The following is a 15,304-nucleotide window of genomic DNA, read 5'->3' on the forward strand; positions in this document are numbered from 1 at the left end:
ATGTGACCATTTTTAAGAGGTGCCGGAACTCTGTTCCACCATGTTCCCACTGGAAAAAAACCCTGATCCTTACAAATGATAAAAATACACTTTTTTAAAGTCTAGGAGTAGCTCTTAACTATACATCCAGCACCCCACACACAATTCCCTGCAGGTTGAATGAGGATAATATTTCTGTAACTCACCTATCCTGATTGGTGTCGCAGGGGTCCCCAACAAGATCGTGGTCAGTATCTTTCTAAGTAGAGGGAAGCCCAAAAACATTTAATTTTTAGAATATTCTCACTGTATTCTTAGCATGCTTAAACTTTCCCCCACACTCAACTTACTCCTGATTTTCTTAGCAGTCGATCACCAAGCATTGGAATAAGTTCGGGTATAGTTCTTCCACACGTCCACCCTTCCCTTGCATTTTTACAGTGGGAGAGTCTGTCTATTTTGTTTTGCATTTGTTTATTTTGTTTTGTATGTGCGTTAAATAATCAGATTTTCAAAGAAGGGTGCTGATGTCATTGGTGGTGTTGTCAGTGACATCATACCACCCCTCTTTAGTTTTTGTGCATACTTATATAGATAGATTAATATAAGGGCTGAATTTTTTAAAAAGTTTGAAAATGAACGCCTGGGGAAATCTTTGCCGGGGGAAGCCTAAAAGGAAAGCAGCTCCACCACCCATACCTGTCCCCCCCCCCGCAGTCCAAACTGAAGAGCCCCACCTGGACTGAGGCACAGCTAGGAGGTAGAGCCTGGCACTGGTGGGGCAAGCCAACCTCTGTTGGGACAGAGCCTGGAGCGGCAGCAGCTATATGCTTTCCAAACAGTGCTGCTTTTTCTGGCACCAGAAGTTGCTACCACTGGGTGGTAGCACCACTCCTCCCCTGGGTCCCCAGTGCTTTTGCAATGTTTTTTAAAGTCATCCTTTTCATAGCATTATATTAACCTGCCATTGTAACAATACATGAAACAGATTCTCTAAATTCCCAGCTTTCATTTTTTTAAAAAAGTAAGTCTCTAGCCCCTTCCCTTGCAAAGATGTAAGGAAGAATGCATAGCTCCACAATGGAATGGGTTACCAACTTACTTTCTAAAAAATATCTGAGAATTCAGAGACTCTGCAGCTCATATTGTTACAGTGGTAGGTCAATATAATGCGATGAACTGATGATTTAAAAAAGACAGAAAACAAAAGTGGGGTGGGGGGAAGAGTGGTCTGATGACGATGAACATACAATCATCGCAAAGTGGGTTGGTGTATAGATAAATACGGTACCTACTTTGATGAATATAATTACTAGAATATAATTTACTACAGCCAGTAGGTTATGCATTCTATATATAAATAGTAAGATAAGTGTAACAGATAAATAAAGTGTATAGATAAATAAGTTATTTGATTTGATATGATATAATTAATAGAATATAGTCTATAATATATTATAGCCAGTAATAAAATCTTCTTATGATATATTATAATTTGAATGTGATATATAAAAGCTATACAGTTATTGTATTGTAGTGTATTTTAACAGTCCTTGTAAGAGGTATCTTAACTCTTAAGTTTCTTTCCTTATAACAATCTTAACATTTTTATGACAATTAAAAATACATACACACATATATATAATGTTAAACACTTTCATAATTAATATTAGCTAATGCTAATTTTTTTCATCTAAGACAATCTGACTATATCATTTACTAATTATTGGTTGGTTAATGAGGTTTTGTTTGTATTGTATATCTGGAAACTATTTTAAATGTTATATGGTTATTGTATTTTGACAGTCCTTGTAACACAATCTTCCATTTTCTCTTTTTAATTTTTGTTCCCCTTTCCCCTTTTCTTTCTGTATGTTTTATCTGTTTAAAAAATAAAGTGGGTTGGAGACCGGCAGGAGTAGGCCAGACAAAAAAAAAAACCCCGAAGAAACATTACGCACAAAAAAAGGTCTCAAAATTGGCTTCCAGAAAATGGCAAAAGAACCAGAAAAAAAACAGAGGGAAGAGGGGGTGGTAAAAAAAACAGTAAAAACTAAAAGCAAAAGCATGCATGTGGAAATTGGGGGATAAATCAAAGCAGTACAGGGCCAGAACTGATGCGGGGAAACTGTGTTAAAAAACCCCTTGTCCCACCATCCCCTCTATTGCAAGACTTCTTGCTCAAAAAAATCTAAACCTATTCAAGCTCACCTACATTCTTGTCTCCCTAGTATCAACCACAGGCATGTTATGATTATTTCCTCTTCGTCATGCCTCTAGCACTCATGGATTTCAGTTTCAAAAATATGGGTGACAGCACTACCTCCAAGATGTTGCTGTCTATGATGAAAGTTTATTTGCAATTTGCACATGTATAAATGAGCTGTGTTATATACTTTTCTGGACGTGCAATGTTCCCTGAGCTCAGCTTCTCACCAACAGCCCGAACTATGAAAAATAATAAACCGTCATCCATTTCTACCAGCTCTCATGTCCAAGGCAGCAACCTGAATGGGAAATTCTCCTTCCTGAGAATCTTGCCTTTTAAAAAACCCCAAACCCAAGAGTCTAGACCTGCTGATTGTGTGAGGAAGTGCGGCTAATGCCTGTTGAAGTTTCTGAAAATGTATGGAGTGGGTGAACAAGACTTCCACGGGTCAAAGGGCAGGGCTTTCATTGACCTGTGTTGTTTTCCCCACAGCTGTCAGAAATAAAACTGAACTTAATAATGTATGTGATTTACCTAAACTGCAGGATTCAGATTTGGCATTTTTAAACAATTCTTCAGAGTCATGCAACTTTTGCGGCTGTGGTTTTTCAACCAATTCAGTTGCCAGAACAGCTTCCCACTTTGTAAACGGCCCATTCCACCACCGCTCTGGCACTGGCCTCTCCTTCCCAACCTAGCCTGAAAGTTACCTGGTCTGGATTGTGGATCGTGGGACAGCTATCGCAGACATCTCCCACGCCGTCCCCATCAGTATCCCTCTGGTCAGGATTGGGAATCCTCACGCAGTTGTCCATAATGTTTTTAATCTCTGGGGGGAGGGGGGGAGAAATATGGTCAGTACTCAAAAGTGAGCTTGGTCTTGAACTCCCGACTTGAGGGATCTTTAGGAAAGAATGCAGCCTGTAAGCTCTGGCTAAAGGAGAAAACTCTGCTGAGGGTCCCTGAGCCCTGCAAGAAGGGTTACCAACCTCCAGGTGAGGTCTAGAGTTCTCCTGGAATTACAATCTCCAGACTACAGATATAAGCTCCTCTGGAGAAAATGGCAGCGTTAAAGGGTGGACTGTATGTCACCACATCCCAGGGATTTTCCAGCCTGGAGCTGACAACTCTATCTGCCAGGCTGTTGAGCATGGCATATGCTAGCAACCACTTCTGGTGGTTCCTGGATGTGCTCGCCATTCAATTCTTCTCACTTCTATGCACAATCTTGTGGCCATCATACCACACAGGGATGGAAATGTCTGGCTCAATCACTCGACAAAGAAGGGGTCCATTGAGGTTTGCAATAAGCGTTTCCTTTAAGTAGATAACCTGTTTTTGATGCTTTGTTCCCACTACTGATTTTGCTCCTTATCTCTAGATTGTGGTTTTATTGGGTCTCGTTTGGTTTTGCCATTACATGTTAATATTTGTGTGCTCTGTATTTTAAAAGTCTGTGGACTAATATACCTTGAAGGAAAGAAAAAGCAGGATAATGAAATAGAAATATGTGCCACTCTTGAGACTGACCTATCAGGAATTGTCCATCTCAGACAATGGTTCCTTGTTTGTGAGAATGCTTCCTAACACTGGGGTGACAGAGTGTCCTGATAATTTGGTCTGCAATGCTTCCGCATCGTGTCTGGCGGGAAGCATTGGACCCTACAGCAATAGAGAAGGCTAGGCAAAAGGCCAACAGACTTCTTCAAAGCTTTGTTAGATGAGTTGGGAATTTATCTGCCCCATCTGCAAATCAAATTTGCAGACCTCTGCTGAGGGGATGGAGTTCAGCTGTCAGTGAAGAGGAACGAAATATTTCTGGAGGACCTGTGGCAAAGGCTCAGGGTGGCTTTAAGCCACTAGCGGGGCATGAAGGCCTAAGCAGAGGCTTGGCCTTGGCGATGGCAGGTTAGAAATCGGGGGGGGGGGGAGCAGTGGGATATCCCCATTGGTGGGGAATTGGGGTCTGTGAGGAGCGGCTGGCTGCTTCACGGCCCAGTGACAAGGACAGACACCCTGGTGGGAAACCCCTGGACAAGCCAGTCCTCTCCTAGCTTTGCAGCCAGGGGGTGGAGCTTTAAGGGGGGAACCACGTTGCCTGGCCAGGCCAAGGCAAGGCACAGCCATATGATGGACGGCTCGCTCCCAGGACAGAGGGTGGCTCACCCAGACAGGTCAGGGCGGAAGCCCAAGAATGACCCTTTGGCCTGACCTGTACTGCTAGTTAGGCCCTTGCCGTGGTTACAAGTTATGTTGTCTTTATTCAGTATCCCAACTCTTGTGTATGCCTCTTCATTCCGACTGAGTGGCAATGCCTCCTAGCATTGGGGTGACAGGGAGTTACACTTAGGTGCGATATTTTCTGTATTCTTATCGGAAAGAACAGCAACCCTTCACTTGGGGAGGGTTAATCCTGCTCGCACCCTCTTGGAAACCCCACTCATTGCCACCAAAAACCTCCCCTACCTACAGCCAATGAGATTGCTCTTTCTTTGCTTGCATGAATGTTGGTTTCTCTAGCAGAAAGAGATGCTTCTCTGTCTCATTTCTCCACCATCCCCAGCCTTGATGGCCTCAATTTACAGCTTCCCTTTTGCCAAGCAAGCCAAAAATAACCCAACATTTAGGCACAGAACTTGGAAAACTCTGATGTTGGCGGGACAGGAACCAGTAAAAAAGACAAGCTTGTGTGACTTCCCTTCCTGTCGCTGGGCCTAAGGAGGATGCCAGGAGAGGATTCTTGGCAGGAAGAGGCTAGTTTTTGATGTGGGAGGAGGGCACTGGGGCAAGGGCCATAAACCTTCCAAGAAATCCATCCACTGAAATCGGGACTGAATTGTGGAAGTTGGTGCTGAGGACCTAGTCCTGTCTCGGCTAATAACATGGGCCCCAAACGGCTTGCTTGCCTAGAGACAGTCTGTCCCTGAATAGTAGGTGCTGTGGCCATCCAGCTACAGGGGCTGCTTCTTTTCAGCCTTGTTTGTGGGGGCATCCGTGGATATTGAGGGGGAAAGGATGCTTTGCCCTCTGGACTGATCCAATGGGGCTGCTTTTCAGCATGCAGAAACTCCCTAGTTTATTAATCCACTAAATACTGCTACCTGCAGAGGTAAACTCGAATGAAGTTATCTCTATCAGATGGAGCAGTACAAACCCACCACTAGGCCCTCAGCAGTGTCTCATCTGAGAGCCAAGCTACAAGTGAGGAACGACACTTGCCTGGCAAGTGAACAGACTCACGTGTATTCCTCCCACAAGTGGAGCGCAAGTGAATGGCAAGCAAACAGGAAGGAATACACGTGAGTCTGTTCACTTGCCAGGCAAGTGTCGTTCCTCACTTGTAGCTTGGCTCTGAGTGGCAGCAGCTCTCCAGGATCTCAGGCAGAGAAGAGTCCTTCCCAACATCCACCCTGAGAGCCTTCAGCTGGAGATGCCAGAGGCCAAACTGAGGACTTCCTCTATGCAAAACGTTATGCTATGACTCCTCTTTCCGGTATATGTGACTTTTCTCAACTCCAAAACTACAGGTTAGCCCCATTAATATTTCCTCCTTGGGAAGTCATTCCAGGAAATTCCTAGAGATTTGGGAGTGGATCCTCAGGAGGGGAGGGGCCTTAGCATGGTATAACGGCATAGATTTAGGATTGCCAGGTTCCCACCGATGGTTGACAGCCTCCTGGCAACTGTAGCCTTTGTCCGCCAATTGCTGGCGATCAGCGAGAGAAGGCAGGCCACCAAAAGACTGACTGCCCACCATCAGTGAGAACCTGGGAAGGAGGCCAGGGAAATGTGCATAAATGCACCTGCATCCCTGGCCTCTGATGTCACTTGCACTGTGACCCAGAAGCAGTGGCGTCACACTGGAATGCACTGGAAGTGACATCACTGACAAAAAAGAAAGAAACTGGCACCACCCCTGCCACCCTTCTCCTGTTGATTGGTGGGGGACCTGGCAACACTCCTTAGAGTCTGCCCTCCAAAGGAGCCATTTTCCCCAGGGGAAATGATCCTGTAGTCTGGAGATCAGTTGTAATTCTGGGAGATTTGCAGCCCCCACTGGGAGGTTGGCATCCCTAGTTTTGACCCTTTGCTCAGCCAGCCAAGGATCGTTCAACATGCTTCTGGGATCCCTCCTCCTCATCAGCTGTAGCATCAGGGAATCCTGGTGCACCTTCTCTCCTAGGACTCATGTCATTGCCCTTGTATTGGAATAGATCCAGAAGAGTTAGCCATGTTAGTCTGTAGTCACAAAATAGTAAAGAGTCCAGTAGCACCTTTAAGACTAACCAACTTTATTGTAGCATAAGCTTTCGAGAACCACAGCTCTCTTCGTCAGATGCATCGTCGTGCATCTGACGAAGAGAGCTGTGGTTCTCGAAAGCTTATGCTACAGTAAAGTTGGTTAGTCTTAAAGGTGCCACGGGACTCCTTCCTGTATTGGCAGGGTGGGTATGGAATCACTGCTGCTGGGCTACTACGCTCCACAGGAGGGGCAGATTCATCCAACATGGCTGCTGATGTTCCCCAGCATCTCTCATGGGCTCATGATTCAAGAAGGGTGTTGAATTAAGCTACAAGTCCTGAGTGAGAAAACCTCATTTGGGAAGGTCCTTAAAACAGTTAACTGGTGCCCTCTGAGCCCAGAACTGGGAATCATGCTGGGCAGCCAGAAGTCAACAAAGGTGAGCAGAAAGGGGGCGTAATCTGCAGGATTCCAGGGGTATCTAAAAAGGCGTATCTAAAACAGTAACTAAAAAGGAGCCGAGGTCAGGAGGAGAGGAAGCCTGCTTGAGCCAGAGGGCGCTTGGAGGAGCATTGCTGTCAGCAATGGAAGCAACAGGAAGACAAAGTTTGCTGCACTTGCCCCCGCAATCAGGCATCCCATCTCCAATGTCCCTCCAGTTTAGATGAAGTTCACCACGAGGGACATTTTATCAAGGCTCAGGATGAAACATTCAGAACCTCCCTTGGAGGTTTTTAGGGGTAACTTAAAAGCCCCACCTACTGGTCCATTCAACACCAACACCATTTATATACCGCCCTTCAGGACAACTTAACACCCACTCAGAGCAGTTTACAAAGTGTGTTATTATTATCCTCACGACAATCCCCCTGTGAGGTGGGTGGGGTTGAGAGAGCTCTGAGAGAGATGTGACTGACCCAAGGTCACCCAGCTGGCTTCAAGCAGAGGAGCAAGGAATCAAACCCGGTTCTCCAGGTAAGAGTCCCGCGCTCTTAACCACGACACCAAACGGGCTCTGGGGCACCTGGGATATTCCTGAGACTCCTGCACACTCACTGTCCCCGTCCATGTCATCATCACACAGGTCTCCCCGGCCATCTCCGTCACTGTCACGCTGGTCGTTGTTCTTCACATTGCGGCAGTTGTCACAGGCGTCTCCATAATTGTCTTGGTCTGTGTTGCGCTGGTCTGAGTTGCGCACAAACACACAGTTGTCCTGCAGAGGGATTGGTGGTGGTCAGGAAAGAGGTGCAGGGGAGGGTTAAGAACTTGAGACTTGCCCTGCCAGGGCAGACCCAACGCTGCATCTTGTCTGCTGTCCCGGTGAGTGAACGCTTCAGGGAAGCGCTCACAAGCTAGTCAGTATGGAGACAGCCTTCTCTGCCTGTTTCCCTCTGCTATCTGTTTCTTAGAGGTAGACTGCCGCTGAATATGGAGGCTTGGTTTTGCCATCACAGCTTATAACAGTTAATATATAATGTCACGGAGGGCTTTTGTCTAAATCGTGGCAGGAAACATACACTGAAACAATTAGGAGGAGGTATCTTCACTCGTTTCTTTTCCTTCACCTCAAACTTATGTTAGGTCCCCAAGAGAAATGCCTAAACTTATATTTCCTTTCCCTCCCAGCACTGACTTCACTGGCTCAGTGTTCTTTGTGGTCAAATATATAAAAGTTCTGTCTTGGGCCGTTTCCACACGGCTTATTCTGCAAAATAGCGAAATCTTGCGCAAAATCTCGCGAGAAGACGCTGTTATCGCGTCTTCTCGCGCGATAACAGCGTCTTCTTGCAGGATTTCGCTATTTTGCAGAATAAGGTAAGCCGTGTGGAAACGGCCCTGCTGTTTCCTAGTAAGAAAGTCCATCTCTTCCTCCATGTGTTCCAAGAAGATGGAGTAAGAGGAGTCACTCTTGGGATCACTTCCACATTTTGGAGTCCCTCGGAAACAGTGGGGTCTCCTCCCAGGTTTAGCCATGATAATAACAATAACTGCACTTATATACCGGTCTTCTGGAAAGATTAGTGCCCCACTCAGAGTGGTGAACAAAGTTAGTGTGGTTATTATCCCCACAATACAGCTGAGGAGCTGGGGCTTGGAGGAGTGGCTCACCCAAGGCCACCTGCTGAGCTCATGGCAATAGTGGGGTTTGAACCAGCAGAGTGCTGATTCCCAGCCCAACCACTTAACCACTACACTACAGCAATTTATAGAGCAGCCAGGAAAGCCAGCAGCAACAGGTTTTGCTCCTAGTGGCTACTAGTTCTCACTCTCAGGTGAAAAGTAGTCCTTTCAGCTGAGGGAGAGATAGCCCCCCTTTGCATCCTTCCCTGCTTTCTCCCTCTGGGTGGTGGCACCTACTGCTTCTAGCAGGTATCATTGCTGGCTCAGGCAGGTGAGTGGCTATTGGCCAGTAGTGTGAAATAGCCTCTGCTGCCTGCCTTCTGATTATCTGCCAGAAGGAGAGGAAGACAGAGTAGGCAAACCCAATCCCACTTCTTACACCACCGAGAGAGAGAGAGAGGGAGATTGCTGCTGCTACATAGTATGAGCCCTGCATGTTGGTTGTCCTTGATGCTGGCCTGGGTCCCTCTGGAAAAATGGCAGATTGGTAAATGTTATTAACCCATCATCATGAACTGTTGTGCCTGTTCACAACTGAGGCTGCTTTGCTGAACATCTGACCCCATTAAACAATTTTAATCAGTAAAAGTTCAGTACAATGCAATTCCAACCGCCCGCACCCCCCAGACTCTTCTGTGTCATCCCTAAATTTGTTGCTGGTTCCTAAATGCAGCCATGCCCTCCCAAAGGATACTAAACCAGAGGTTCCCTGACGTGTGATCGGAGGTGCAATAGAGCGCCACACAAGGGGCTGACAGGGGTGGGAGAAACCCAGAAAGAAAGCCCCATCGCAAGGGTATGAAATGGGCTCTCTGCATTTGTGGGGGGGGGGGAGAGGACTGCCTGCTGGTTAAGGGGGGAGAGGGGGAAATCTCTTTTGGGGTGAAATGTGCCTCCAGTTTTCATCCCCCCCCCCCAAATACTGTGCATGATTTATCAAACGTTCGGAGACCACGACCCTAAAAACTGCAGCAGATGATCAGAATTATATTTTTCCTCACTCCAGCTGCATGCGAGGGGTGTAAGCAGAAAACTGGGCATCAGTTTTGAGGGAAATGTATGTTCAAGCAACCAGCATTCCAACCTCAGTGTTGAGTATCCCGTCCCCGTCGGCGTCATCATCACAAGCATCACCGATGCCGTCTCTGTCTGCATCCTCCTGCCCTGAGTTTGGAACCATCACGCAGTTGTCCTGAAACGGGAAGCGATGGCAGAATATTAGTTTCTCTTCCCCAACCTCTCCAATTCTAACCTCATTATTTGAGTGTGCCGATAATCCCGTGGCAATAACCAGCCAAGGCAGACGTTTAATTTCACAACCTTGCTGCTTTCATCCATCCAGTCAAGGTCATTTGTTCACTATTAATATAGGAATTGCCTTTTGAAATTTTGAAACCCCATTTTTAAAAGTATTTCATTCTTTGACGACTAGGACCCAGGTGTATGAACAACCATAAAAATAAAAGAATCCACAGAAAGAGGGAAAAATCAACATGAATTATGAAACCGTCAGTGCAACTTAACAATACAGTTCATAAGCAGAAAAGTAAAAATAGCAATAAAAACGTAGTGGATAACCATGACTGTACAGAAAGTACTTTTTTAAAAAAAACCATCCGCTAGAAAATAAAAATAACAATTTAAAAATCTTCACAGATTTCTAGAAATATCTTAACCTCTCTAAATGGTGGGGGGAGTGCCCTCAAGTCATAGCTGACACCAGGTGACCCCTGGTGGAATTTTCATGGCAAGAGACTAATAGAGGTGTTTTGCCAGTGCCTGCCTCGGGAACCCTGGTCTTTCTTCGATGTCTTCCGTCCAATTACTAACCAAGACTGACCCTGCTTAGCTACTAAGATCTGAGGAAATCAGGGTCTCCTGGGCTATCCAGGTCAGGGCAACCTCTCTCAGAGAAAGAGCCAACTGAAATATTTGCGACCACCACTAAAAAGGCCTTGCCGATAGAATTTCAGTAAAACAAACCATCTTAGATCCAGTGTGGTGTGGCCGTTAGACTGCAGGATCAGGATTAGGGAGACTCGGGTTCAGACGCCCGTTCAGCCATGAAGCTCAGTGGAAGACCTTGAGCCAGTCCCTCTCGTTCAGCCTAACCTACCTAAAAAGGCTGTTGTGAGGATAAAATGGGGGAATGCATACCATTTACACCACCCTGTGCAGCTTAGAGTTAAGGAAAGGATCAAAAATGTGCTTCCCAGCAAGACAGGTCTCTGAGGAGGATGGGATGTTCATTTCCTCCTGCTGCTCGGCCTTGTGGTTTTTCTTTTCTTAAGACAATGGAGAAAATTAAGATGATCTTGTCCACCATGTGCAGTGTGCAAACAGGGCCCCCAGCTGTTGGCTCAGGTTGTGGGTTGTGTGAAAGTTCAAGAGAAGGACAGGAACATTACCTTGCGGCATTTTTTATCGCTGCAACGTAGCTTCTCATCAGGAAACCCATCGATGTCTGTATCTCTTCCGCAAATATAGCCGTTTCCAGCCCATCCAACCATGCACTACAAGAGAGATGGAAGGGTTTGTGGAGATGGGGGGTAGTAAATTGCTGACCCCAGAGACCACAGAGGGTACTATCCAGACCAGCTTGTGACTTTGGAGGTTCTCCTTGGGGTGCCCAAGATAATTGGAATAAACTTCACCTTCTTCCCCTATTTCTCCCTCCCCTCTCCTTGTCAAATTTTAGATTGTAGACCTTTTTCCACACACTCTGCAAATCCCAAATTAATAATACTTAGTTGACATAAATTATCGTCTTTGAGATGCTGATTAGAAGTAAATAAAAACTGTCAACATCAAAATATTTGGCAAATTTCCGAACGTGACTTTTAATCAAATGCTGTTTTTAAAACTTGGGTTTTGAGAGATGGGAGCATTTGGGGAAGGACTTCTGCCCCTTGGAATTCTATTGCCCCCTTAAGGTTGGCCACATTAAGGCCGGTTCAGGGAATTAAATTGGCAGGAGATCCAAGACAGACAAAAGAAAGTACTTCTTCACACAATACGTAATTAAGAGGGTGGGATTTGGGGAGGGGAGGGTCCTCAGCAGGGTATAATGCCATAAAATCCAAACCTTCCAAAGCAGCCATTTTCTGACTCCTGAATCTCTGACTTCTGAAGATCAGTTGTAATTCTGTGAGAAATCTGGGCCCCGCTTGGAGGTTGGCAATCCAATTTTGTGCCGCTCTCTGCCACGAGATGTGGTCTGGCTTGTTTAGATGGCTTTAAAAGGGAAGGTGGCGTGACAAGTTCATGGAGGAGAGGGCCGTCAATGTACTAGCCATGATGTCTTAATGGAACTTCTATGTTCAGAGGCAGTCTATCTCCAAATGCCAATTGCCAGGGGCAACAATGAGAGATTTTAGGCTCCATGTCTCTGCTTATGGGCCTCTTGGGAGCATCAGATCAGTCTGTGTGGGAAACAGGATGCTCTCCCAGATGGCTCACTGGTCCGACCCAGCAGCAGGGCTGCTCTTAGAGTCTCTCTACACGAGACATGTGACACGTGAAGAACACGTGTCGGCAATGTTAGCCAGGAAGGGTAGTTTAAAAAGACAGAGCCAGCGGCAGGGCAAAGGCTTTGCTATATACTGGAGCTGTGGGAAGAGGCTGTGAATTTCCAGAAGGAAAATTTCAACCCATCATAACCTTTCCAGGTCCAAGCCTAGCTCTGGAAGGCAGCTCCAGCCCATTTTCATTCTTCACTACCCTCTGGTTGCAATCCCACACAGTTTTAGACTGGAAAGGTGAAATTAAAAAACCCTCTGAGGAGTGATCTCGGCCGGGCTCTGTCTTTTTAAACTACGCTACCTGGCTAACATTGCGTCTCCCTACATTTGACCAACACGCACCGAGGCATCTCGTGTAGAGAGACTCTGTTGTGGTCTAAGAGCTAAACTACACAAGATGATTTGCATGCGGATGCTTAAGTAAAGTGAGATGCAATGTTAGCCGGGAAGCTGAGCTTTAAAAGACAGATCAGAAGGCTTTATCAATTTCCCCTCTCTACAAAGCCTGAAAAAAAGATTGCTCCTTAGAGGGTTTGTTTATTTCATCTTCACCTCCCAGAAAGGGAGAGAGCCTTCAACTGACAGAGCCTTCATGGGGGCGAAGATGAAATAAAACCTCTGAGGAGCAATCTCTGCCAGCTCTAGAGAAGTGAAATTGACAAAGGCTTCCCTTATGTCTTTTAAAACTTGGCTTCACAGCTAACATTGCATCTCCCTTCACTTGAGCATCCTTGTGTAAGAGGTCTCGTGTAGAGAGACTCTCAGAGCTAAACTACATGAGACGCATTACAGGAGAATGTTCAAGTAGGGAGATGCAATGTTAGCCAGGAAGGGTAGTTTGAATTTCACTTCTCTCTACAGAGCCAGCAACCATTGCTTCTCAGAGGGTTTGTTAATAATTGACAGAGCCTTTGGGGAGGCAAAGAGGAAATTAACAAACCCTCTGAGGAGCGATCTTTACCGGCTCTGTACAGAGAGATGAAATTCAAAATATGTTTCCCAGCTAACATTGTGTCTCCTTTCACTTGAGCCTCTCGTGTAATTTGTCTCGTGTAGTTTAGCTCTAAACCTAGTGGTCATTGAGAGGAATGAATCTAATATTGTGATTTCTAGCCACTAGGGGGCAGAAGCACCCATAAACCCTGCGATGAATGCATGTTAGGAAGTGGAGAATAAACAAACAGGGGGAGCGTTAAATTAGAACACTCCCCTTTCGTCATATGAATTCTGACATCCATACATCATTATCTGAAGGACTGTCTCTTCCCCAGAAGTGATCTCTCAGGAGCTCCCCTGCCCCACCATGTGAGACCTGTATAAATGCAGGGCTTTTTTTCAGCTGGAACACGGTGGAACGGAGTTCAAGCACCTCTTGAAAATGGTCACATGGCCGGTGGCTCCGCCCCCTGATCTCCAGACAGAGGGGAGTTCAGATCGCCCTCCGCGCCACTGGCGTGGAGGGCAATCTAAACTCCCCTCTGTCTGGAGATCAGGGGCAGGGCCACCAGCCATGTGACCATTTTTGCCGTGGCGATTTAAACTTTAAAAAACTCCCCCCTTGTTCCAACTGACCCAAAGTGCCATCACTGTGCGGTCCCGGGAACATGCACACCCTTTGCGCGTGCGTATGTGGAATCAGGGGCACCACCTCCTGCCGGGAGTTTCCCCCTGTGCTGGCAACCCACTGAGTTCCAGCACCTCTTTTCCCAGAAAAAAAGCCCCTCTTTAAATGGTTCTTTAATTGTGCATTTCTTGTTTTTTGTGGAGTTCAGTAATACTTTGGCAAACTGAATTTTACGCTAGAGAAGCAGAGAATGCACATTTTTGAATACAGTAAAAGCAAAGCGGGCTTTTTTGAGATATGGAATTGTACATGTTTAGAAAACGTTTCCCAAATACTGGGATAGGAGGTCAGCTCTTAGGGCGTGTTCCCTAATTCTGACCTGGGTTTGTAATCTGAAATTCCCAAGATTCAAATACAAACTCACATTTTGGGGAAAGGAAAGCAATCTTCAAACCTACACGGTGTTCATTTCCACTTAGTATTGATCCAAAACTGGGCTTGGAGACCAGCAAAGGGCTAAGTGCAAAGCTTCAAAGACCTGCTTCTCACCTTGCAGCCAAGCACCCCGCCACGCTCAATGACGCACTCGGCTTTCTCGTGGCATGGACTCAGCTCTCCGTTGGGGCACCGTCTCTCGGTCTTGCTCCGGCAGCCTACAGTCTGGTCCCCCGTGAAGCCAGCTTTGCAGGACCCACACTTATAGGAACCCTGCCGGAAGAAAATATTTGGTTGTGGACATTAGCAGGGGCTGCCAAGTAGGGTTTGGGCACGTCCCTTTTTCTGCCATCAAGTCGCCAGCTGATATATGGTGACCTCTGCTGGGGTTTTCAAGCCAGAAGATGTTCAGAAGTGGTTTGCCTTCCCTGCCTCTGCGTAGCAGCCCTGGATTTCCTTGGTAGTCTCCTATCCAAGTACTAACCAGGATTGAACCTGCTTAGCTTCCAAGAAGTAATGACAGCCTGGGCTATCCAGGTCAAGGTATAGTAAATTATTTAATCGGCATCCTTTTAAAGTGTCTGAACCACTTAATTTTGCAAAGTTTATTCTTTTAAGCAAGAAGCTTCACAGCCCTCAAAAGGATCTGTTATAGATAAGACTCCCTGAGACAGCAAATTATCTTTTAGGACAAAATATCACAAGTTCTGTGTTTAACCCTTTTCCGGAAAGCATACACTTATTTCATAGAGCTATTAAATAAAGCTTAATTCTTTTATTTAGGCAAGCAGTTAGGCAAGCAGTTAAATTCATATAAATATAAAAAGAGACAAATTAATCCTGTAGATAATTATATTATGCACGCAAGAAAAATGAGATTTTTTTTTCAGTGTGTGTGATTTAAAAGAATCCAGTTTTAACAATCTCTTTCAGATACTGTGAAATGTTATGGAAGCCCTCACGCACACACATTCATCTGAGAATTCCTTAACTATCTGCATAACAACATTTATAGGAAAGTAATTGTCACAACTTTAGCTAAATCATCATCATTTTATTGTGTGATGGTTTTGTAGATAAGCGATAGGCTTTCAGAAAATGATGGTGACAGCATACACAGGTGATACCTGTGACATCATACACAGGTACACTGGGCTTTCATCTGATAATGCTTGTTACTTGCTAAAGCGAGATTAAAAGGTTATAGTTAGCCCTTATTCATAATTAAA

At 45.7% G+C, this 15,304-nt stretch overlaps 1 protein-coding gene across 1 annotated transcript in view; it reads right to left on the minus strand.

Annotated features, from left to right (window-relative positions):
- Positions 1–15,304, minus strand: part of COMP (cartilage oligomeric matrix protein) — a 39,603-nt gene that overhangs the window by 9,598 nt on the left and 14,701 nt on the right. Inside the window, exons 7-12 of the mRNA XM_054981407.1 lie at positions 14,190–14,348; positions 10,964–11,068; positions 9,640–9,747; positions 7,488–7,647; positions 2,899–3,017; positions 186–238 (exon numbers count right to left, since the gene is read on the minus strand). Of these exons, the coding sequence (XP_054837382.1) occupies positions 186–238; positions 2,899–3,017; positions 7,488–7,647; positions 9,640–9,747; positions 10,964–11,068; positions 14,190–14,348 (704 nt within the window). The remainder of the gene's footprint in view (positions 1–185; positions 239–2,898; positions 3,018–7,487; positions 7,648–9,639; positions 9,748–10,963; positions 11,069–14,189; positions 14,349–15,304) is intronic.

This window comes from Eublepharis macularius, chromosome 5, assembly GCF_028583425.1.
Source record: "Eublepharis macularius isolate TG4126 chromosome 5, MPM_Emac_v1.0, whole genome shotgun sequence".
NCBI lineage: Eukaryota > Metazoa > Chordata > Lepidosauria > Squamata > Eublepharidae > Eublepharis > Eublepharis macularius.